A 24,916-nucleotide genomic window follows, 5' to 3' on the forward strand; every position below is an offset into this window, starting at 1 on the left:
GTCCTTTTCTCTTAAAAATAAAACTTAGTGGGTTTTTTTGGTGGGGTGTTGGCTTTTAACTCTTTCTAAACCAGAAAGAAAAAAAAAAACCAGGCTGCGGATGAGACAGCTCGGTACTTTGTCGAGACAATGGATAGGAATATACCGCACTTGGAGAACAGTTGTTCAGGTGCTGAACTTTAAAGAAAACTCCAACAATTACGGATGATACGATTTTGCGATTTAAATGGCAATATGAAAACTTCCAAACATGAGGAAAACAAAGATCGGCAGTGCCAAGCCTGTAGTTTAAAGTTGGCAAAATACTACAGTTGTGATTTAGGCGACGGTAGGAGAAGAAAAGGTACTTATTTAAATAGGAATTATGCGATACGGAGGCGAATGGGTTCCTGTCTGACAGTAGAAGCTTTTAAAAAGCATTTATTGGGTGACAGTTTTGTTCCTGGTGTTCAGTCTGTGCATTTTGCAGGGAGCTTGCAGTCATTTCTGTTTATATAGCATTTCTGTCGTTGTTTTGCTTGTTAATAATTTAGAAGTTGTCCGACACCTATTGCAAGACTTTGGAAAAATGCAAGTTTAAATGGAATGCCTGGCGTTTGTTTTGCGCTGCCTCACGTTCAGCACTCACCAATTTAGGGGTAAAACTGTTATTTCAAATGTGTAAGAAGTCACTGCAGTAAAACCAGGAGGTAAATATTAAGAACTTCAGTTTTAATTGGATATTGTGTGTAGCCATATTTATTGCATTCATCTGTTGTACGAGATGATAAAACTCCGTGCAGGTTTCAAATGCTGCAGTTAGAGGTAAACCTACATTTTCATTTTTTCCTCTGCAAACGTGAATCCATCATTGCAACAATGAAAGCTGCCTTTTTCAGAGATGGAGATATAAGTTTGAGCAGCCATTGGACTCGTCTCACCTTTATGCAGGGTGCTTCGTATCTTTATTTTAGGTTGGGATTATGGCTTTGTAATTCCAGCAACAGTTCTGCAGTGTAGAATAGGTTCTGACATGCAGACTTTGCTGAAAAGAAAGTTCTAGCTTTAGGTGGGGGGCTGTATTTTTGTGCTCTTTTTTAGTATATGAGGGGACATATTTTCCAATAGCTTTGGTTTGTTTCTTTCAGCTGCTGAAGCCAAACTAGCAACTGTCTCTCGCAATAAATTGCTTGTGATTTTTAAGATGTTTTGTTTAATAATTGTCCATTTTTGTGTACATAGCACGTTGGTATTTTAACTCAGATCCTTAACGTAACATGGAAGCGATTTTTAAATTGCCCATGTACGAATGGAATTATTTCCAACTTCTTCCAGAGTATAAAGTAGCGCTGCTAAATGCAACCGCTGCAGAATTGAATGTTGAGGCTTTTCCCAACAAGCGAGGGAAGTTGGCCGAAGGTGGTGCAAAAGTGGGGTTGGTCGTGTCAGGGAGCATAGTTTGGGATCTGATTAAAGGTCAGAGAGCTGAAGGCTTTAAAACTGTATTTGAAAGGGCACAAAGAAACCTTATTTGGGGAAAATCAGGTAACTCTTGACTTAGCATTCAGAGAGGCGAATGACAGGAGCCATTTCAGAACTTGCAGCGATAGCAAGTAATTTTAAGTAACGTTGCATAGCCTACTTGTAGGGACTTTAATGTGGGAAGAGTGCAGGGACCGAGAAGCATTCTCCAATACAGGAGTTACTCCTAAGGAAAAACTAAACTGATTAAGCATTTGGTCTTTTAGTAAAAGGAATGGGAGACAGAGGAGCCGATTACAGCTCTTCATGCAGAAATATAGATCGTGCATGTTGTGTGTCAGTCACTTTTCATCTCCTGTTTTTTCCTTTGGCCAGTCACCCGTACTTTTATTTTTAGAGTTAGAAAGATACAGTTACTCCCATTGTAAGTTTTTCCTAACTTAATAATTATCTAAAGGTCAATAACTTTCTAGCATCTTGTCCTAATTTTCTGAAGCAAAATGCTGAATATTTGCTTATTTTTTTTCTTTCAGGTAGAATTCCATGAACAATACCTTATTTCCTGAATGGCTTCCAGAAGAATCGTTGGTACTTATATTCTTAGGTAAGAGTGGTCATAACTTGTGTTAATATGCACGCTTTTTGTTAATTATATGATTGTGAGTTTTGCTTTTTCCCTACTGTGGGAGAAGAGGGAAAAAAAAAACCAATTTAAGTTGGAAGGGACGCGTTTTAAAAACGGTCTGGACTTCTTGGATGCGTTCTTTCTGCAGCCATGAGTAGGCTGCAGAAATTAATGAAATACATGCCACCTCTCCTGTTTCACTGTAGCTTTTCTGAGGTTATTTATGAAAGTGGATTGTATGCGTGTAAATATACACACGTGTTGTATTTGAGGGAAATGACAGTATAATTGTATAAACCCAGATACTGCATGTGTCCCGTTTCACCTGTGAAAACATGCATTCCCCTTCAAAAATTGTGTATTTTTTGCACTCACAGAGTTTGTAGCATTAATGCTTGGGCACATGGTGACATCTGTATGTGACAGCAATAACTTTAGGCTTCAGGTATTTGTACAGAAGACTGTTCTGCGGGGTCTTTTTCATTTCTGGAGACCTGAGTGTTAATGCTTGCAAATACAGATATTACCTTTTCGTATTCTAGGTACAATTTTTATGAATTGTTAGGCACCCGATGTGTTTTCAAGAAGTTTGTTTTGGTCAAGAACATTAAGACCATAGATAGAACCTGTATGTGTCTTTTCTTCTCTGATAGACTTGTTTCTTTTGCTGTGGTTTTCTTTAGAGGCTATTAATGGATACGGAGGACTCAGATGGCTGGTCAAGTGAAAAGCCTTGATCAGAATTCAGAGCTGTGTGTACCAGGTATGTTATACCACTGATTTTTTGTTTATAATTCTAGATGTGTTATTTTTTTAAGCAAAATAAACATGATGTGTTTAAGCTCAGACCTTGTTGAATTTTCTTTCGAATCTCAGTGCATTTGAGAACTGCTGTTACGTGCTAAATAATGTTAATGTCTTAACAAATTCTGTGAAATTTTGATGTCATTTATAAGATGTTTTTTAAGAATATGAAATGAGCATAACTGTGAAGTAATGCTGTGCTTACGGGAGTTGCCATTCTTATTGCTGACAACCAGTTTGATTAAACTTTAGAAATATTTAAATTGAAGGTATTGATTTGTTAACAGGTGATGTTTGTGAGTTTTTACTTATTATTTTTACAGAAGAAACATAAAAATTCTCTTTTCAACATAGTTTTACTCTTAAAAATCTAAACCACACTCAATCTGAATAAAAATATCTCTCCTTGCTGTATTAGTTAATCAGCTTTCTAATGTGTGATTATTACTGTTATTATTTTTTACATTTTCTGGTTCTATGTCTAGAGACAGAGTAGCATGTTACATTTGTGCCATGCTTTCACCACTGTATAATTAAAAGTTGGGAATCTTGTTTGTCTGTCTAAACTGGTTCTTTTTCACAGCTTACGATGCTAACGTCCTTCAGTGTAAATTTGGGACCTCGGTGTTTAAAGGCATCTACTTGGAGATGTGTAGCAGAATTCTCAAAAATACTCCTGACAATTTGCTTTTAAATAAATATGATTTACCTTGTTAAGTTAAGAAGACCAGTCTTACAGGCTTACCTGAGTGCAGCTATTCTCCTTGGCTTGGATGAAGCATCAGTGTGCTCGTATAAGAGGAGTTATATACCTATTTTCATTAAGCATTTTAAAACTGTTTGTATTGTAATAAACTTTCAGCAGTAACTTGCTGCAGGTAACAGGCAAGATGGAGATCAGTTAATATTTTCGGGTAATAGACGTACGCCATGCACCGTGGATGTGCTGCAACAAAACACAGCTAATTAGAAATGAAAAGGGTTGTTCAGTGCCTTCGTTGTGCATCTGCCTGAGAAGTTTGAGAAGTAGAAGCATGTAGTAGGAATGATCTGATACCTTGAGAAGAACAGCAGAACGTACTTGAAATCCCATGTGAATCTTCACTTATGAGGGGCCAGAACTGCCAGGAATATTACAGTCTATTATGTAGACTAAGCTGTGATTCATATAAAAGCATATTCAGACCCTGGTGGTAATAATGGAACTAGTCAAACTCAAGATTTGTGTCCTAATACTATATCCTTAAGCTACTGAAGTTATCACTTTTAATTGACTTGCTTTTAAAAAGTGCTTATGAGCTGAGTCATCTTGTCTGACCTGAGCATTTTAGAACGCATATGAAATTGAGCTCTTCAGTCTTAATTGTTTTATGTACTTCGTATGCCACCATGATGCTGTTTGTGCTGAATAGATAATTACAATACAAACAGTTTTAAAAGTCCTGTGCTGATTTCGTGACCTCTTTGGAGCATTTATTTTTTTGTATGAACGTGCTTTCATTTAGTTTTCATTCAGCTTGCTCCTTAAGTTAGGTAGACCTTATTAGGCTAGATATGTGTTACTGGGGACTCAAGGAAGGGTTTAAATTAATGACCACACTGCAGCGTATTAATGAGGTGTAACACGTGTAGGATTGACAGCTTATATGGAAAACCAGTTGTATGGCTATAGGTCGTATCGTCTTCACAAAAATACTTTCTTAGTTTCTCCTTGTGAAGAATGTAATGTCAAGTCAGTGGTTTAAGAGCAGCTAGTCTCACCTCATGTTAAGGAAGGAGACGTGCTTTCTTGCTTCATGGACACACTAGTGCTAATCCCTTAGTGAAGGAGTAGAATCTATGATGCAAAGCATGTTTGCTGTGGGGGACTTTGGACGTCTCTTTGTAACCTGGAAATATAAGACACACCTGTAAGACTACCAAAGAAGTCCCAATTTGTTTAAAAATGTAATCACATGACATCTACAGCAATTACTGTAACTAGTTTGATTAAAAGGTGTTCGATTTGCCATGTATGAAAGAATGCTAAATAGGAAATAGATGTGTTAATCATCTTAAGCTTGTATTTACTGTCTTCCCAGTCTGCTGCTCTTGGCATAAGCCTTCAGCTTTTATGGTGCGTTTAATAGTTAGGGAGTGAATACCTCCTGGGTGTTAACAATTGTAAACTAAATTGCTACGGTGTTTAAAAATAGTGAAAAAACGATCACTTGTTTATGTACATTAACATATATCTTAGTGTTGTTTTATTAAAGTCACTGCTTGATTCGTCTGTTCAACGTAGAGAAGTTTCACTGCTTCTTAGCAATGCTACCACGACAAATACTAGATCTGTTTTCCAACATTTTTCTGGGTTGGGAGGCGTGCTATCTGGTCAGGTCTGAACTTCATTGTTCTGGTAGAGGAAGCTTTTACTTTTTGCTGTTACAAAGCTGTATCTTACCTTCTCATTAAAGGTTCTGAGAAATTACCTTAAACAAATGCTAACTCTAGATTTGAAGAAAACAAAATAGCTTGAAGGTAGATAATTTATTTCCACTGTTAGAAATGACTGCTGTAAGTTGAAAACCTTTCAGTGGTGAGCTTTACTTGGGCTTCACATATTAAATCATACACTGAGTGTTTTATTGAGTGTAATGTTAGATAAAGGGGAGAGGGAGATTTGAAGGGCATAATTAAGCCTCTTTATCTAGTTCGTATCTTAAGCTTTTTATGTGTGTTCCGAGTAGAGGACTGATAGGTAGGTGCCTCTTGAATGATCAAAAGCTGGCAACCATGTTGTGCTCTACAGAGTACTCATCCACCATTTTAGAAGTGCCTTCATTTTGTGCTTTCATTTAGTAACAGCTGTTGGATCGTGTTTTTAAATACATGTTTTAAACATGTAAATTCCATGCTCATCTTGATATCCTTCATGTTTATGCCACTTGAGGACTCAGGATCTTTATTATTTCTCCTTCCTAAAGGGATTTTTTCCCATATTAATTATTTCAAGTGAATTGTAACAGCAAATAAATTAACTCTATTCATCTGTTTTTCTTTCTACTTATCTGAGTAGCTATCAGTTTGAGGATGGGAATTTATAATACTGTAGGAAATTAACCACGCTATGCTGTCATCATACAGATTTTTTAATTTTTACTTTGTTGGAGGATGTGTTCTAGTATAAATAGATTCTGAGAGATCACGAGAGAAGCAGTCTCCTTCTACATGCTAGAAGGCAGCTTGTGTATCTCCTGATTGTAGGTTGATTGGTATGGATGAAATTCAAAAAAGTCAAAAAAGGAGAGGGATTGATGAGTTCTTGATGTTTCAGGTTTTATTTTAATCTTGCTACCTATGCATAACATGATATTCAATAGATGCTTATTGACAATCCCCATCAATAAACATTTTCCAAGTGGAGTTTTCATATCTGGGACTTGACCGTAATGAGCAACTTTGTAAGATACAGATCAAATAACTTGTTCCATGTGAGTCTGTTAAACTATCCTACTGCATCTAACTGATACCACCTACTTTGCGAAATGAGTATTTTAATTACTTTTATGTGGAAGGCAGATCAGTTTCAGCGTGTTTCCACTTGCTGCCTGTTTATTTTCTCTTCGGGAGATTTATGAATAGTTTTTTGGGGGGAGAGTGTTGTATAAATTCTTGGATAACAGGTTGCCCAGTCATCCCTCAAGTTCAGATTCTTCATGAAAGTGCCTTCCATACTTCATGCTTGGGATTGTTTTCATTCAAGGGGAGAACTTCTGCCATAAGCTTAGGGTCCTGTCTTCTACATCTTTGATTTTTATGTTTATATTTTTTTAATTATTAATTTAAGCATTTAACATGCTGTTTTCCCTACAGATGTGTTGAGGAAATGATTTACTGTAAGCAAAATAACTGCTCTTGGTTGAAGCACTGGTAAGTTGTTATTCCTAATAATGTTTACATTTTAGCTGTAAAAACAACTAAAAAAGAAAAGAACCAACATATGGCTGTAATGTTGAACTTGCTCAAGTTTTTGGCTGAATACGTTCTGAAGTTCTTGAGAAGGTGTTGCTGTGCATGTGTGTGTGTCTCCAAGGCTCACTTAAGTGGACCACAGCAGCATTATGCTGAGCTATAAGAAACGAAAGCTATCTTTCTGGAGAAGAGCTTTCATATGTGGTCGTGGTATTCTGGTCTGCTGCTTCTGTCACTGAACTCCATAATTATGAGCATTATTGAATCATAAATTCGCTAGTTTGGGAGGGCTTGATGCACAAATGCCTGTCACTACAAGGGAATACTCTGCACTTAAAATTTAGGTAACAAATGGTGTGGAAAGTGTCACGGCAGGATAAATTTGCTTTACAAGCATTTCACGTTGTCCTTTTATGCTTCTGTCAGCCTCAAGCGAGGGGTTTTGAGCAGAAAGTAACTGTTTCTGTAGACTTTTTTCTTCTATGATTATTTCTTCTGTTCATCTTTCAGAGCATTTCAGCTTTGCAGAAAGTTGTTTGTAATGTTGATACAGCTTGCTGCATTAAACTGCTAGCTGATAAATTTTCATTTAAGAATCATTTTCTGTGTAATCAAAATGTAAAAATGACAGGCTTGAGTAGAAGGGTTTATTCAGTTCTGCACTGGATGAACACGGGGATGGAATGGTCTCCATCTTCCTTTTCTGGAAGCAGTTTGGTCTCGATAACTGTTTGCTGACTCTGGCACATTCTGTGACTCTCTTAGGACCTGTCTGGAAATACTCTCAAATCCTTGTGTTTTTCTGTCTGCTTAAAGTTCCAGCTCCTTGGTTCTACATTTTCAGTTAGGACATCCATTGGATTTGTGTACATCAGGTGACTTTTTAGAGGGAGGCTCTGTATTCCTGCGGAACTGTGCTTCAGAACGTACGTTTCTTTAAAAGAGACAGTTTCTTGGAGACAGTTCTTTATATTTGAAGGGGTATCTGATTGAGAAGTGCCTGCTTTAGGCTGCAGGTAGCTTGAAAAAAATGGTGTTCCAAGATGCAGATTTTCTCTTACTTCACTGATACACAATACCTGTTAACTTTTAACTGGCTGTGTTAGCAGCGACCTCCAGCAACTGTACTTAACTAGAACAAAGTGCCATCAAAGCTGGCTCACGTGCTAGAAAAGCAACCGCTCCCAAGTCACTTGCTTGCTTCTGCTCTACTCATGTGATATGAGGACTAAGGTAGAGCTCTTTTGAAAGCAAGAAGGAGTGGAGGAGAGAGTTCTTATTCACTCCATGCTGTGAACAAAACCTGTTGTGGCCTTGTGCTACTTTTTTGTTACACTTCATTTTGGAGCATTTTATCACTAAGTGTGTTGGGTCGTTAAGCAAACGGGTAGAAAAGATTAAGGAATTCAGTTTAGTGTGCAGGCATGTTTTGGTAATCTTTGCTTAGTGTTTCACCACTTCTACTGTTCTCTGGATTTTATTATGTTCTTTTACAAGTATTAAGCTATCTTTCATTGTGCAAGCATATGTAAAACAGCTTATTTCTTCAGATGTTATAAGCAGATGTTATTCTTTCTAGCTGTTCCTTGACACTCTTGCTGAGCTGCTGTCCACTGTTGCCTTTCTTCCCTGATCATCTGCTATAATCTCTAAGCATGATTTATTAGTATGTTGTGCTTCAATATGAGATCTTTACCTCTTTATTTCATTTTTATGTACGTTTTCCCATTTTCTGTCATTGAAATGTTAATGGGTTGTGTCAGATTTGGTTTGTTGAGGAGGAATTAGGCTTGAAGTTACACACTGGGTTATTTTCCCATCCTTGTTTTGTAATCTTTACCTCAAGAAGGGGATAAATGTGAAACTCACAATTGGAGATAGTTGTCTTCAAGATTTGTTAATTCAAAATGAATTTGCAAAAGAACACAGGAATGTTTGAGTCTTGAAAGGGTATTTTACTATCTCATCTGGTAACCAGTATAGATCATGCTTTTAAAATATTTCAAAATACTCCTAAAATACTTTTAATTTTGAAGTCCTTTCTTAATTAGAAGGGAGAGGAGAACACTAGGAGCTTTAATGAAGTTAACATACTTTGCTATGTGCAGGAAAACCTATGTGGCTTACGTTCATTCAGGATACTTTTTATTTAAATGTGACTTATGGTTGGTTTTGAAAATACTCCTGAAAAGTGCATCTGCATGAAGTCCTTGGTCACACCTTAAATTCATCTTTAAATCTGGAAAACCTGGAAAACTGCTTTTCTCAGCTAAAAATCCCTGACCCCACATGAGTTGTGCTTTCACTGCTGTGCTTACTGAAGGCGCAGTAATGTGAAAGGGGACTTAGAACTGCCCAGAGCACATAGTTAACTTAGAGGCTCTTGATGTCAGCAGAGGGCACGCATGCTTTTCCTTCTAGTGTAAAAGTTACCAGAAGTATCTTCAAAATCTTAAATAAATCTTGAAAGTGAAATTTTTAATCAGCTTTGAAGTCTGGAACTTGAGGTTTTGTCTGCCAGAACCTCGTTCTGTCCATTCAGCTCCCTCTGTTGGAGTCCATTTCAATTGTGTGTACAAGCCTTGGAGTATGAGAGACTTCAGTCTGAAGAAGTTGTAACTGTGTTGGTGTCTTACACGCTTGCACCAATACAAGATTGTTTTATATCTTGTCATTGGTCTTCAGTCTCAATACTTCAGAAATAAAGGCTTTCAGATGACAAAAAAAAAGGAGACCACAGTTTTGGCAGTAAGGGATGTCTGTTGCTGCTTTGGGCTCTGAAGAGATACAGTTTCACATAAGTAATTATCTGAAGTAAAAGCTTTGTAAACACAAAGGTTTCAAAAATGTTACCAGTTTGCCAGACTTGTCAATATGTTACCAGTGGTTACCAGTTTGAGGAAAACAGTATTACATTGACTACCCACGTCCTTTTCTTTACCTTGGCTGCAGTACTGGGTATGAAATCAAACGCATCAAATAGTAGGTAATAGAAATTGGAAAAACAGGGATATTGCCTAACTGATGTTACAGAAGGAATTAAGTATTTGCGTTATCTGGCAGAGATTTGGCTATTCCATGGTTACAGTAAATGCAAGATAACTGCATATTTCTTAGTGGAGGAGTATATTTTAGCAATGCTACTGAAATTACTTAGCAGTCTTTTTTGTAAGGGTGACTTAGAAGTAAACACGTACTATGAAATCATTTAATGAAGAAGTAAGTTCCACGTGAAGCATATTGATGGCTCTTAAGACTTGAGCCATTGCTGTGACATCTTGATGTCTGAACAACTTCTAGACCAGTAGCTGTTGAAGCATTTTCTTAGTTATGCTAACAGTTCTGTTTACTGCTAATTATTTTGCAAGGTCAAAGGAAGAGTGTGAAGCGAATGTGACAGGGTTACTTGCAACGTTTTTTGTGCAACCAAATGTAGGTGAACCTAGTAAAGAAATTTGCCCTTAAATTTTTCTTGGCAGATCTCATTAGTGTCTAAGGCAGAAAGCTAACTCAACTGAAAAGGCTCTTTCAAGGTTGAGTGATATATAACTGAATTACATTTTTGAGAGGTGGGGGAAGCTATTATCAGTAATTAAATCCATTTATTTCTTGAAATAATAAAACATTTTAAAGATATTATTTGTAGGGATTCCAATGCACTCCTGTTAGTGCTTTTCAATATTTGATGGTAACAATAGCATACAACTTTGTGTCGATGATTTCTTCCCTCATGCTTTGGTACACGTTTGAACATTGTTGTTAAAAATACACAAAGTGTTATCTTATTTTCAAATGGCTGAATGAATTTGAAATTAGACTGGTGTATAAAATAAGAATTCAAACCAGTCAATCAACCCACAGACTGTTTCTTTAGTTTAGCAACGAAAAGAAACCCATCCAAATATTTAATTTATCCTGAGGATGAATGGAATGCTTGAAACAAAGAACTTAGGCAGATATGTACGTTTTCAGAAGCAGAAATCAAAGATCTCATGGCTAAATACTGTTAGTAGTGCAAATGATGCATGATGTTTATTAAGCAGAGTGAATGACCGGATCCTGCATTCCACTTGTGGAATGTGTTGTGCTGCTTTTCCATTGTCTTTAAAACAAGGAGTAAACTTGTCTGTAGAGGAATGGAGCATAAGACCCATAGGCGATTGTGGAAGTCAGATGGAGGCTTGCTGCACTGGTTTCATCGCTATTTATTTTGCTTTTACTGGTAATTTTGAGATGAGAATGGAGAAACTTGGATAATGGGGGGCCACTAGATGGCTCCACTGATTCTTGCTGTACTGTGGGTAATTCCTGTATCCTGTATGAGAATATGCCCAGGACTCTCCCAGGACCAGCATAGGGGTGGAGTTAGCTTTCAGACTAAAATGAGGTTAAAGCTGTGCACACTCAAAACACAAAAAAATATTGTTAGAGTGCAAGTACTCAAAATCACGAAGCCATTATAAAATCTTTATTGTGCTTCAATCTCATCCTCCGTGGTCATTGTTCATTTCAAAATGATGTTTTTACCATAGAGAAACTTCCTGTACTTGATTTTTGAGTGTTAGGAGCCTGAGTAGTTTCCTTGAAGTACCCAAGCTTATTTTTCTTGGAAGAAAAGGTAAAGATGGAGACACTTGATTTTTGTTTATCCACACAATTCATTTGAGAAGTTTGATTTTTGTAATTCACCTGTGGGCTAGATTGTTGTTATATGAAAATTGAAGTTGGAATATGGGTCAGGAGTAGTACGGTGGCCTTACTAAAGCAACTAATCTAACTTGTGACCATATTCATCTGCTTTCTGACATGTTTCTTCTCAGTAGTAACCAGGTCAGCCATCCTGTTTGTTTGTAAGCGTGTGTTTTTTTTGTTGAACTGTATGTCTTCCATAAGCTAGAAAACTGGATTATGATGGTGTAATTTTAAGAACATCTTGTTTCCAGTCACTGTCTTTATGTTGGAAACCAGTTTTCATACTTTTGTGTTGGTTTTGATGGATCACTGTGTTTGAAGAAAGGAGAGTGGACAGCAGTTAAAATTTTTTGGGTTAATTATATTTAAATTGGCTTTTCTAAGCAGTGTCAGCTTTAGTTGATGGGTCAGACCAATAAAGATGGTTCCCAGAGCAAATATCTCATGTTTCCCACTATTGATTTATCTAGTGCTTTAATGCTATGGGAAAAAAATTAAATGGAGCTTATGGAGCCTGAAAAGGTTCTTGAAGTTGAAAATACTCCTCCTCTGCTTCTTTACAGTTTGGATTAAAGTTCATATTTTTGACTTTTGAACTGATGACTTGACCTTCTTAGTTGGTGATAAAAGTAGTTATTTTTGGGTGCATGATATGGAATGAAGCATATTCTAAGGTACAGTCATTGAATGTCTTAGTTTAAAGATAAGATGATCTGTATTCCAACAGCGTTTTTCTTTTAATTTTCCATAAAGAATCCAGTAAGATGAAGAATGTCAAAAGGAGTCTACGAATGAGACCCAGGATGGCAGTTCCACTCTTGATTGAGAGGTTGAGGAAGTGGACTAATGCATGAGTGCTGTGATATATCTGTCCAAGAAAAGGACGTTAAAACATGGACTGCTGTGTTTTTTAAACCAGAGAAGATCTGGGTTGTGATCATCCAATCAAAATGGACTTTGCACTTGAATTAATCAAGGGACTGTGTCAGTGGTTATCCATGATGGATCTGTTTCAGGATTGGGTGGTAAAATTTTATTCTCAGATTACGTATATATGCTTAAGAGGGAAAGTAATTTGGTAAGAAATCTGTTACGATCCCATTGGACAAAATGTGTATATATATATATATTTTTAAAGTGACTTAATAAAAGGTTTTGGTTTCTTTCATGCTTTGTGTTTGTCCTTTCTGGCTGAATCTTTTCTTGGTCATGTTGATATTTAAGTGTGTTACATTTTTGGTTGCTATGAAAGTGAGAAATACTTTAGCTGCCAAGCACTAAAGGCAAGGTAATTTTTTTTATGTTCTTGATGTTTAAAATGTGGTTTTCATTTACAAATTATCTTTACTTTGCTATGACTTTTAATGAATATTTATTCTGGTTTGTTCATTCAGGTGCTTAATGTTGGGCATTTTTCTAAACTTGGTGTGTTGTCAGGGTGCTTCTGCTAAGCTTTCTGAAGTTATTTTAACGTGGAATCGGTATCATACTGAAGGCTGGGCAAATGTGTTATAATAAAGGAGTGCTTGAATGTTTTCTGTAGGTTCGTTAGATGTGCTTATTCAGTCGTGTGTGTACAGAAACTTACCAGACTTCCTGGACAACATACTTCCTAAACAGTCTTATTTTCCTAAAATTGTTCTGGACATGTACCTAATCTGTTTCGCTGCTATTTAATGTGGGCATTGCTTCCTGATTCTGTACCATGTATTTGATGAGGAAAACTGTGTTAATTTTCTTACTGGTGCTGACTATGGTTGCTTTTTCAAATGAAAGTGAAGGTGGTTCTTACGTGAAAATTCTTTGCAGATTTTTTTGCGAATGAAATAATTGAACTATATTTCAAGTACATTTCGCTTGAAATTCATGGTTGTCTGTGTCAGTTTGGTCTTCATGTGGAAGACAAATCTCATTCTGAAGTCTTAAGCAATGGAGTTTTAGTGTTTTTTTTTATAAAAAAGAAGAAAAAGAAAAAAACAAATGGGGTATTCAGTGATTTTTGCGCCTTTAGGCCTCTTTGGAAATATCCACTTTACCATAATGAATTGTTGGTGCTTGTTTGATCCAGCTGTTTCGATGATGTGCGCTTGCCTGTTGAAGTTTGCTTTTGCCATGCGTTATGTGGTGGTGTTGGATGTTGGGACCAACTTAGAGATCCACATTCAGATGAGTGGATTTTCCTTAGCGTTAACTAAAAGCGCTTGCGATTTTGTTGTCGTACTCCTTGGTTCTAGTTTAGGTGTTAAGGGGTCTTCTGTAAATGGTTGGTAATGTAACGTTCAGTGAAGCGGATGCTGACAGCAGAGCGTACCTTCTTGTACCTCTTGGTATGGAGATATGATAGGTTGTTGGCAGAAATGGACAGCAAGTATGTAGAGTTCAAAGGAAGTATCGTGGTTCAGCTGGTGGAAGCCAGTGTTTCCAAGCTGTTGGGATGCTGTGCTGCGGACAGTCCTTGTAGACGTTGGAAGTTGCCCATTGCCCTCTTCCCCTCCGTCAGTTACCCAATGGCTGTTTTCCGTCTCTGGTTGTGATGGCTATAAATATGGAAGAAGTCCTTGTGATTTAAGTTGTCTGTTGCTTGTGGGGAAACAAATGGTGGTCAGGATGCAAGAGGCTGGGGATGCTTGGTTCTCCTCCATCTACTCTGTGCTATGTCTTCTCAGTACCCCAAGATGTTGGACTGTAGATGCGGCTTGATTTCGGAATGTGCATCTTGGCTGTTTCGTGGCTTTGAATGCTTTTGTTTAAAATCTCCTGGCAATGAGTTAAGAATGGAAATGAGAAATAATTCATGTAATGGCGTGAGACTTATTTTACAGCAGTGCCTTCACATCACTGATGAAAATGCTGTAGCTGTTGGATTTTTGTTGCTGGGGCAGACCACTAGGGAGGCGCTGTTGAGCTGGAAGGGGTTGGTAGCACTGTGGGGCTTTTTCAGGAGCTCGTGGCGCTTCTGTCCCAGGCACTACATGCAAGTATTGGATGACAAAAGGAAGAGCTATTGTCTGGGGGTACTATGACTTAATTTAAAAATAAGTGCCCCTTGGGTGGGGTGACCCCCAAGGTGGGCTGTTGCTGGCTGCATGGCTGTGTGCTCCACTGCCATTCTTTCAAAATGGCTTGTAGCAGCACCACTTCCTGTCCAGGGAGGAAGTAATTTTAGCCCATGCACTGAAATATTTAGCAAATCTTTAAAACAAAAGGAACAAATTACGTTTCTTTCTGGTTTCAAAAGAGTGGCTGAGCCACAGGGGGTTAAGGTGCCCCTTCTGCTGGGGTAGTTGGAAGGAGCCAGGGCTGTGGGGGGTAGCAGGCACCCTTTAGGTGGAGGCTATCTCTTTTTTTGGTAGAAATGAAGGGGTGGGTCTATGGTACATCACCTGAGTTGTGGGGTAAATGTAGAGAGTGTCAATCAAAGGCAGAGCTCAGAGCTGGGAAGGAGCTCTAGATGGCGGCTGTGCCTTAGAGAGAGCGCGCTCAGCTCCGTGCCTTCCCCAACACTTTACGCAACTTTCCCTAACTTTCGGGCAGCCTCAGGGGGCCCCCACAGCCCCTTGCCTCTCCTAGGCACTAATAGGGGGCCGAGTGGACCTTTTTTGGGCAGAAAAGCAGCTTTTGAGGGCTCCTTTTTCGTGCCTTGCTGGAAAGAAGAAGCCGTGGAGAGAGCCCAGGTCGTTGTTTTTCCAGCTTAGAAGCCATGGCGTACCTCCATTTTTGTGCGCTCTCCTAATGAGCTTTTTCCCCCGGACATTTTTGTACTAATTATCGTTTCTTTTGCTTTACCGACAGCGTATTTTTGGGATTAGAATATATATTTTTTTTCTTTTTCTGAATTTCGTATTTTATCATTCGAACTCTAAATATTTTGGATCTAATGTTTTTCCACGACCCGAAACTAGTATCGACTTGGTCCTGGCGGCGGTGCATGGATCAGGTAGGTGAGCGATTAATAATAATAATTTTTAGATTTCTGCCGTTTTCGGTACTTTGATTTTCGACCGATTTGGGCTCTATTTGGATGACGCAATAAGATAGAGATTATTTGCATCCAGTGTTACTTTGGGAAAGTTTGCAGGATGCTCCTCTCCGATGTTTATTCCCCCGTATTTTTTTCTCTAAAAATGATGATTTGTTTTAAATCTCCGTTTTGCTGTGTCGATCAGTTTTGTGTATTGTTACAACAATATCATTGCAGCGTCAGGACTTTGTTCCTGATAATGAAAGGCAGTGAAACGAGCTGGGACCTTACCTTTCTTTCAACTTTTGACAGTAAATACCTGGGCACAGGACTTCAAAGCAAGCAGACATCCCTGACCCCCTCTTATTATTTAAGAATAAAAAGATGATGAGAAATAAGGACAAAAGCCAAGGAGAGGAGGGTTCAGTCCACAGCAATGCATCGAGGTATGATCTATCAACTTTCTTTTTTTTTTTTGGTAAAACCTGTGAATACCCTGTTTACTTTGACAGCCATGGGTTACTGTCAGTGCTTAATACAGAACATTTTACTGATTTTTGTTTCCTTTTTAAGGAATGACCTTGAGATTGTTAGCATGCCACACCCTAATTTTTTTTGGTAGCAATTTCTGAAAGTTGTGTTGTGACTTAAGGGCCCATGTCACAGTCAAAAGGTACTGTACCTTTATTCAGGGGAGCCCTTTTCTCTGTATGGTGTTTTTCCAGCTTTTGAATTTCGGTTTTTAGGTTTTTTGTGCTGTGAAAAATGACCTTGTCGGTTTAGCCATTGCTGCATTGCACCATTTTACATACAAGGCAAATTTTTCTTTGAAGAATCTCAGAAGTCTAAACTTTAACTGAGGGCCATACAGAAGCCTGGTGTAGTAGTAAATTATAGTAAATAGACACAAGAAAAAGTTGCATGAATGAAAAAAAGCTCATTTTAAAATATAAACTGAAAAGTGCCTTTCTGTCCGATAGCCCTTACTTCATTTTTTATTGGAGCTTGTGGAACTTTGATGCTGTTTTGATATTTTAGAATATTTTCATACAATTTTTACTAAACTTTTCTCCGGTGGTCATAGCATTTTGTATTATAAAATCTAAGCTGGGGCTGCTGACAAGAGGCTGCAAATGCATTGTCTGTTTATTTAATGTCTTACTGCTCGGAGTATTTTGATTTATTTTGTGAAGTAATTAGATTCTTTACAGATTTTTATCCACTGAACCTTGATGTAGGGAAAGCATGGAATACTGAAAATGTTGGTTCGTTAAGAATGCACGGGCATAATTACCGATTGCTCATTTCTACATTTAAGGGGTCGACTTTAAAAATCGGAAGTGAATTTACATGCATTTTGTCTTCTGGTCTGTAAATACGCCGAGTTCTGCGTTTTGTTAATTCTGATGGAATTCTGGCCTGTTTATTATTTTTCCCTTGGTGTTAAGTAATTTTGTAGCCACGCTAATAAAACAAATTCTGAACAGTTTGTTGTATCACATGTGCTCTTATGTGATGTTTGCAGGTGTTTGACTGGTGTTTTTGATGTCCATTATTTAACCTTACTTAAACGCACACTTGAAATACTGTGGGAATGTGTATATTATCAAAGTACTGTGACGTTCTGTAAGACATATATATGCATTTATGGTATTTGGGATGTATTGAGACTGCAGTCAAATTTTAAATCCTAAAATGGATGTGGGTAAGTTTAAAATGATTATTAATAACATTAGCTTCAGGGATGTTGAAACACTATATATAGCGCTTATGCAGCGATGTTATAATAATGCGATCTGAAAATAAGTCAGATTTTCAAACCTTAATGTTCACGTTGTTAGAAATACTGCTGATATTGCTTTACAAGTCTTATTTTTTTAAGAAAAAAATGAATATTCACTTTGTTTTTCTGGTTGTTTTAAGTGCGGATTGACAGCTGAAGCACTAGTAGGTGTAATGTGCTCGAGATCTAAATGAAGGTAGCATATCTGCTAGAAATACTGGGCTGAATATGAGGTGAGAACAGACATGTAGCAGTAGCTGCACAGAAGGAAGACCTTTGTGTTTTTGTCCTCGGGGTGATTATATTTGCATAGTCTCACATGTGTGATTTTGCTGATTTCTTTGAAAGGTTGTTTGTCTGGATTGGTTTATACACAACACCTGTTGTGAGGTTACCCTGCCACTGTTCTTCCCAAAATAAACTTGCTGTGGGTAACATCCCCTCACCTGAGGTGTGGGAACAATCGAACACGGGCTGTTTGTGAGTGAGCCCTGTCGAGCTGGCTTCTGAGCTGTGAGTCAGCTGAATGTCGTAAAATGGGCTTTACTTCCTGAGGTTGACTTGAAGTTGCAGGGGAAATGATTTCTAGGAAGTCGAGCCACCACTCTGCTTTACTGCAGCTGCACTCACGTCTGCACCTCAAATGCTGCTGGCATGTTTTTTTCTCCTGAGTTGTGCGAATGTACACAATTTGTGAAGTCCTAATCTGTAGTCCTGGATCAGAGGTGTGGATGGTGGCAGTGGGTGGACAAGGTGGATACAGCCAGTATCCCTTGAGCTGGAGGTGCCAAAATACAGGACTAGGAGAAGGTGTTAAAGGAGAAGAAAATATAATACTTCTGTGCTCCTTTAGTGCGCAGCCTGGGGAGTGTTTGGAATTGATGCCTGCCTTGCCAGTCCTAAGGAAGTGAAAAGCTGTGTGAACAAACCAGAATCCCTCTGAGGATTGTCCTGGAGCAGGTGATCCTTGCTGGGGGCAAAATGATGCCGACCCCCCAGTCTGTGAGCCAAAGGAGTGCTCTGGTGGTGCCTCTGGGGGAGCAGCCACACCTGCCCTGGTGTCCCCTCTGCCCACGGTGCTGGGCCTGCCCTGCTGCCAAGCGATCCATTCTGGGCCATCCCCTCCATGTAGGTGAATTGGGATGCTGCAGCTTCTAATCACCACCACCTGTGTGTTTGGGGCATGAATTGCATGTAGCCAAACACAATGTTCATGCTTCCCAGCATCTGTTGTGTTGCCTTTTTTGAGAGGTGGGTGCTGGAGCAGGACACGTGCAGTGCAACCCTGGTGGGAGCTGCAGCAGTGAAATGCAGGTGTGGGTCCTGTGACCCCTCGAGCGGTGCAGGGATAGCACACGGCACACAAACACCATGTTGGTTTCCCTTGGCTCTCCCTGCCTTTGTTGCAGTGGCCTGCACGCAGGGAATTTGTTCCAAAGGCTGCATGCTGAACAGCCCATTGCGTCTAGGTCTCTGCTTCTCACCATTTCGGAACTAAAAATAGGATAAAAAAGGAGTTACAGCAGGGAGGGCCTGAGGCCGTGTTGGTCGGAGCTGCGGCTCTGACTCGGCAGTGGCTCTCTGGGGCAGGGTGCTGCAGGCTGCGCTGCGGGCTCGGCCCAGCACGGCTCGCTGCTCTGTGGCAGCCATTTTATGAAGATGTAGTTCCAGACAGAGGACTTCGTGCGGGGGGGTGGGGGGACGAGGCTGCCGAGCAGAAATGGCTGTGCCCCCGTGTCAAGGGGAGCGCGGGGCAGCTCTTCCTCTTCGGCAGCACGAGGAAGGCCGCGATACCCCACAAAGGGCGAGGGGAAAGCCGCACCGCCTGGCATTTCAGTGCGGGTCCGGTCGAGTCACAAAATGGCTGTTCCTTTGTGCCGCATAGCTGACAGACATACTGCATTGCACTGTGTGTACTCTAAAAACAGCAGGAAGTTGCTGGTGGGGAGTTCAAAGGCCATCTTGTGCTCGCCGGGGCCGGGGATTGGCTGCGCGCTCGCCTGGTAACAGCCGGCTGGACGGCGGCGCTGCGGGGAGGCTGGGCCCTGCCTGGGGCTGCGTGCGCAGCCTGCCTGCGCGCTGGGTGCTGGGAGCAGGCGGCGTGCGCCGCGCTGGGTGCTGTGGGAGCTCTGGGTGCTGTGGGAGCGCTGGGTGCGCTCGGTGGGCGCCCGCCGCCTTCCCTCCCCTCCTCTCGTCCGAAGGGCTTCTGGGTTTGCTTTGTGCTTGTACAAAACGGACTGCAGGCTGTTCTTTGGAAGCGAGGAGGGGGTGACTTGGAAACGAGCGGGGCTATTTTTGGTGTGGCTTTTTTTTGTCGTTTGGGAGTAATTGCAGAATATAGTATTCCTGAAACAGCCGGGTGTCTTTCGTAGTATTTCAGCTTTTCAGCATCCGTAAATCGCAGAGAATTAAAGCTCCTTTTACTCCCAGCACATCTTGTACGAAGCAGTAACCGTGTTCACTAAGCCAGAGTTCTCGCTCTCTGTCCATGCTGGCAAGTTCCCATGTAGCTGCTCAGCCATCCTCCATGCTCAGTCTCTTTCGGTTTCACTTGCACTGGTGCATTCTTAAATGGGATTTTTCTTCTTCCTCTTTGATCCTTAACCCTTTACGAAGCTGTCGGGAGGCTTTATTTGGAAAAGGGAGAATGCTTTCTCAGAGCAGCAATCCAAAGGAGTAATGTGCGAGGAATTAGTACAAATGGTGATGTAAGCTGTGGGGGGCACAGAGGAGTTGTTTCCCTTTTGTGACTTCTGGTTCACATTATCCTCTCAAAGGAAATGTCTCATCAAATTACAAATGCAATTCCGAGACCTAAAACTTCTCAGTTTCCTGTTTTATGACTGCTGCCAGGAATGGATACTATATATAAAGGCTCACTGACTGCAAGGAGCTGCATTTAGCTGGATTTCATCTCTTCTGGATTGTGTCCCTTAGTTAAACTTTCTAAGCTAGCTAATTAAATTTTATATTTTCTTTCAATGCGTGACTTCTGCTGCATAAAAATGGAAAGCCAGAGCTCACCTGGGTTAACTCAGTAACCCTCCACAAGCACTCCTGGAGAACATGGCACGTGTTTCTGCTGGAGCTCTGCTGAGCTGGGCCACACGTGCCCTGCCACAAACATCTGCCTGCGTTTCTCAGTGCTGATGTGCGGAGATGGGAAGTGAAGCACCCGTTCCGCTTCCTTGGGTTGATGTTTCACCCGCAGCGCTGTGATGAGGGCAACAGTTACTCTCCTGAGAGCCTTCCCCCATTTCTGAGGAAAGCTGATGTGGAAGGCTCCCACGGCTGGGGGAGAAATAATGTCAAGAGCACAACTATTACTTTCAGAGTTGAAGTAAGCTTCAAGTATACACCTGGGGCCGTGAGCATTGCCTCAACTGACGCTTCTGATGCCACAGCCGTGCTGCTTTTGAACTCCAGACAGCTGCACTGAGGCTGCTTGGGGTGGGTTTGGCAGCTTGGGTTGAAATGGCTTCTCCTGATAAATAACGTGGAGGTGTGCGTGCAGCACAACAGCTGCTCGTACATTGGTCCTAGAAGGAATTGCACTTTTAATTGAGGTTGAGTTCTGAAGGTGAGAAGTGCTTCTCTATCTCCTGTTGTCTGTGGCTCTGGAAGGCTCTAATGGATGGAGAAGATGCAGAACAGCACCTTCCCCCCACCCCCTTCAAGGAACATGGATACAAACAGGACAACACTGAGGGAGGGGATATCCTGGATTATCATAATTAGTTAGGCAGCCTTCTAGCAAAGGATGTGCTGCCCTACTGCCATAGTGTCTTACATAAACTTTGCTGGTGTACTTCTATGGCAAGATGTGTGCTGAAAAGCCACCAAAAGAGCTGCTTCCAAGAGGTGGTGGGGCACTGGTAGAAACTGCCTGTGTCCTGCAAAGGATCCTTGGAATGAAAGCAAAACCAATGAGAAGAAAAATCAGTGGCTTGTGGCTTGTGATGAAGCTTTTCTAAGACTGTCACACTGCTCGTGCCTCCTTTTCTTGGAGCTGGGAATGTCTTTTGGTTATAATAAGCAAAATGTTGATGAGCCTTTCCAAAGTTGCTGTAGCATTTATGACATTGCTGCTTGTGCAGCACTGCTACAAAACTAATTTTTCAATATATGGTTCCTTAATGTTAACATTTTGAGATCATCGATCTAGAAGCAGTCTATCTGGGATCCTCTCTTGCTATGGTGCTGGTAACTGCTCGCACAGCCTCACCTTTTGGCTGGGCTCCTGGGAAGCCTTTGCCAAGCACTGAGCCTCACAGCTTGCTGTGCTGCACAACGGTTCGCTGCTCACAAACCTCTTCTCCAGCTCCAAACAATTGTGTTGCAATGTGAAGAATTCCCTGTTTCCAGAACACTCGGATCCTTCGGAAAAAAAAAACGTTGTAACTGTTTGTTTCTTGTGAGTTTTCTTGCTGGGTGCAGAAGACGTGGTGCAATTGTTCGCATATTAACTCGAGGAGTCATGTCTCTTTCATGGGGAGGAGCCTCTGCTCTGAACACAGCGGGGCTGTGGATTGGAGAGCTTTGCATGCCATGTGCTGTCTGTACAATGGAGGCTTAATGCGAGCCTTAAATCGGTTGGTTAGAAACAGCTTCTAACAGACACTCGCAATGAAATTCTCAGGCTGGGTCAAGTTACGTTCTTCTGAACTGCGGGTCATCTGGCACTGGGAAGGAATCTGTGCCTCTGACTCCTTGTTGCTGATTCTAAGGCACAAATTCTCATATTATTCTGTTTCCTGACTGTGTTATTTCCCGAAAGAAGCTTGCAAATGTTAAAGGGAGAAAAAAAACCACAACCCCCTCGCTGCAGTAATTTAGACCTGACTTGCATGTTGAGTGCTCTGCGGCCTCCCTGTCACGCAGCTTAGCGTTCTTTACAGCTGGCAATGTGCACTGTTCCCATTGTGCTACCCGAAGCAGGAGCTGGGGTGGCAGTGGGGTACGGTGAGTTCCCCCCACCCATTGTCTCAGCCGTCTGGAAAAGTATAGGCACCCGTTAGCTGCATTGCATGGAGGTGCTCAGTGCAGTGCGGGGCTTGGAGTCGCTCAGCAAAGGATGTTGAGCGTTGTGATGCTTTGCTGCCTTCCCAGGGATGGAGAGAGCTGCCCTTTTCAAATCCCCGAGGACTGCAATTGTACTTTCCTTTTGGTGCAGGGAAGGATGCTACGCTGCCTTTGGACGTTCTCAATGGCACTCCTTAATCAGGCAGACAGGTTGTGACTCCTTTTGTCACTGTTCTTTTTTTCTTCCTTCTCTTTTCTCCCCGCTAAACATCCCAGGCATTTTCAGCCTCTGGCTCAAAGATCAGAGAGCAGGAGAGCCCCCTCTCCCACTCATGAATGAACTGCTAGTTTTGCTTTATTATGCAAGCATAATGTGGTGCCTTTGTAGTGGGGGGGGGGGGGGAGAAAAATCTTCTGGAAAATACTTGTCATTCAAGATAGCCCCATGTGCTTTGAGCTGCAGCAGAGCAGTGAGGGATATATTTAGCTTGCTCTGTGCTCAGGATTGCTTTGCCTTTGGCATTTGGGAGGCCTGTGATAGAGCAAGTAATGGTGTCTGTGAAGATTTCCCTCTGCCTCCTCCCCTTCCTGTCCTTTGAGCCAGGCTGGCAAGTGGCACAAGCCGATTCAGATGGTTATTCAGATAGGATGCCTGCTGGGTGCATAATCCCCTGGTTTTTGCAGTAGCACGGTGCCCTGTTGTGCCTGCTGCTGTGTAAATGTAATTAACACCCACTTTCTGCAAGCTGGGTTTGCAGTCACGTGTGGAAAAAGAGTTACCATGGAGAATATCCGAGTGCCTCTTTAGGAAGAAAAGTTGCTTGTTAGTAAGTGAGACTGGGGAAATATTTTTCTATCTCCAAGTCCCTCAATTTTATCTGTGTTGTGAAGGACACGTTTGTTATCTGGCAGGGATATAGGGCTTTTGTGCCCTATAACAGCCTACCCAGATTTGCCCAACGTATATTGTATTTTAAGGTGCTTGAGGCTTGCTTCTGAACTGCTTGAAGAGCCTCTCTGCCTTCAGTGTATTGTAGTTTGCAACCAGAGGCACGCAGTGCATGAGTGCTGATAGCAGCAGAGTAATGGCAGTATTTTTCTTCCTCTCCATTCCCTCCCCCATTTGCATTTTTGCCTGCAGGAGATAAGTTCACTGACTAACCCAAGCTGGGAAACTTTAGTCTTTGTTGACTAAACTGTCTCAACTGTTAGCACTAAAAAAAGCCATTGCCTCAGGAGATGGGTGAGTGCCTATCACTGTTCGTGATAGATTTTGAGAATAAAGCCTAAAAAGCTATGAATGGATTTATTTTCAGTGCCACCGGTTGGGTGTTACTCACTTAGCTCTCCTACAAGCTCTGTGTTCTGTCTCTTTCCCCATGGCTGTGCTTCCTATAGTGTTTGCTTGTGGACTTTTGTGATCCGTTTATGATCCCTTTTATCAGGTGACCTATAGCCACAACTGCTCACGTTGCTTTCCGTGCCTACAGGTGAGGTTTACGTGGCTTGATTTTTCTTTTTTACAGCCACTGTCTTGGGCCACACATCGCTATTAACTGATAGTGCTCGTTCTTATTGTCAGCATATGCGAACGCAGTGTATGTACATAATAATGGTGAACATCACATTTATATTCAGTTAAGAAGAAGACAGCAACGTGGGATCTGGCTGGATCAGTGCATGCCATGTGGTTTGTCACGTTCCCTTTGTGTATAGAACCACCTGTGCATAGGTCACGTTAGGAAAGCACGTCTGTTTAAATAGTTGTGAGTTGGTGGCTTGCACTGTCTTTGCCTCTGTGTGCTTTGGAGTGAATCCAGGGTTACTTCCATGACTGGTGCTGCTGATGAGCAGGTGATGCTGGCAGCCCTCACTGGAGAACTACACGGTGTGAGAAACCCCTTCTAGTGGTAAAGCTGGACCTGAAAGATGCACCTGGGCTGGGGGAGATGCACAGCTGCTCAGCCTCATGTGCCTGCTGGGTGTATGGGATGGAACATGTCCCAGCCCCCTCAGCTGTGTTCCCAACTGGGATTGCCAGGGGACTGGAATGCAACTGACCCTTGTGGCAGGATCAGTTGGTTCTGCCGGAGGAGGAGGATGTGGATTCAGGATTCAGGTGTAGACAAATGGAGTGCTGGCTTCTTCGTACCCCAAAACTGCAGTCATGCTGCTGGCCCCTTTCTCCACTGTACTGCTAAGCATGATGTACTTGCACTGTTCTGGCAACCAAGTTCATGCTGGCTCAAGTGAAAGGTGAGTGTTAGGGGTGTGGGCTGCCAAGTAAAGGTAGGTGGGTGGGTGGGAGCAGGTGCCCTGCATCCCCAGTTCAGTGACAGTGAGCTTGAGATGAAGGTGGGGACCTTGGCCTCCACATCACGTGAAGCTTTCTTCAACCATACACAGGGGTTAAGCATGTGTTTGCCTGCAGGGAACAATAAGCTTGGTGTCTGATATTATCCAGCTCCTGGAGTCTGTGCTGTGCTGTAGACTGTTTTGAGCCTGTACTAGGATTATTTGGCTAGCACTTGGGTTACTTGGCCAGCACTAAGTGCCAGTTAAGCTTGCACAGCCTAGCAGAGCATTGCTGTTGGGATTCAAACTTGTTTAGATT

The 24,916-nt window shown here is 41.3% G+C and overlaps 1 protein-coding gene across 3 annotated transcripts in view; it reads left to right on the forward strand.

The window, feature by feature from the left end:
* The window catches only part of CHD2 (chromodomain helicase DNA binding protein 2), a 68,507-nt gene that overhangs the window by 915 nt on the left and 42,676 nt on the right, over positions 1 to 24,916 (forward strand). For 2 of the 3 annotated variants that reach the window (XM_040706339.2, XM_040706346.2), the window contains exons 2-5: positions 1,995 to 2,065; positions 2,770 to 2,849; positions 6,746 to 6,802; positions 15,810 to 15,943. In XM_040706339.2, the coding sequence (XP_040562273.1) occupies positions 15,882 to 15,943 (62 nt within the window). In that variant the 5' untranslated portion in view covers positions 1,995 to 2,065; positions 2,770 to 2,849; positions 6,746 to 6,802; positions 15,810 to 15,881. Of the gene's footprint in view, positions 1 to 1,994; positions 2,066 to 2,769; positions 2,850 to 6,745; positions 6,803 to 14,966; positions 15,474 to 15,809; positions 15,944 to 24,916 lie in introns of those variants that run through there. The other variant, NM_001278454.3, reaches the window with a different exon arrangement.

This window comes from Gallus gallus, chromosome 10, assembly GCF_016699485.2.
Source record: "Gallus gallus isolate bGalGal1 chromosome 10, bGalGal1.mat.broiler.GRCg7b, whole genome shotgun sequence".
In the NCBI taxonomy this organism is placed as follows: Eukaryota; Metazoa; Chordata; class Aves; order Galliformes; family Phasianidae; genus Gallus; species Gallus gallus.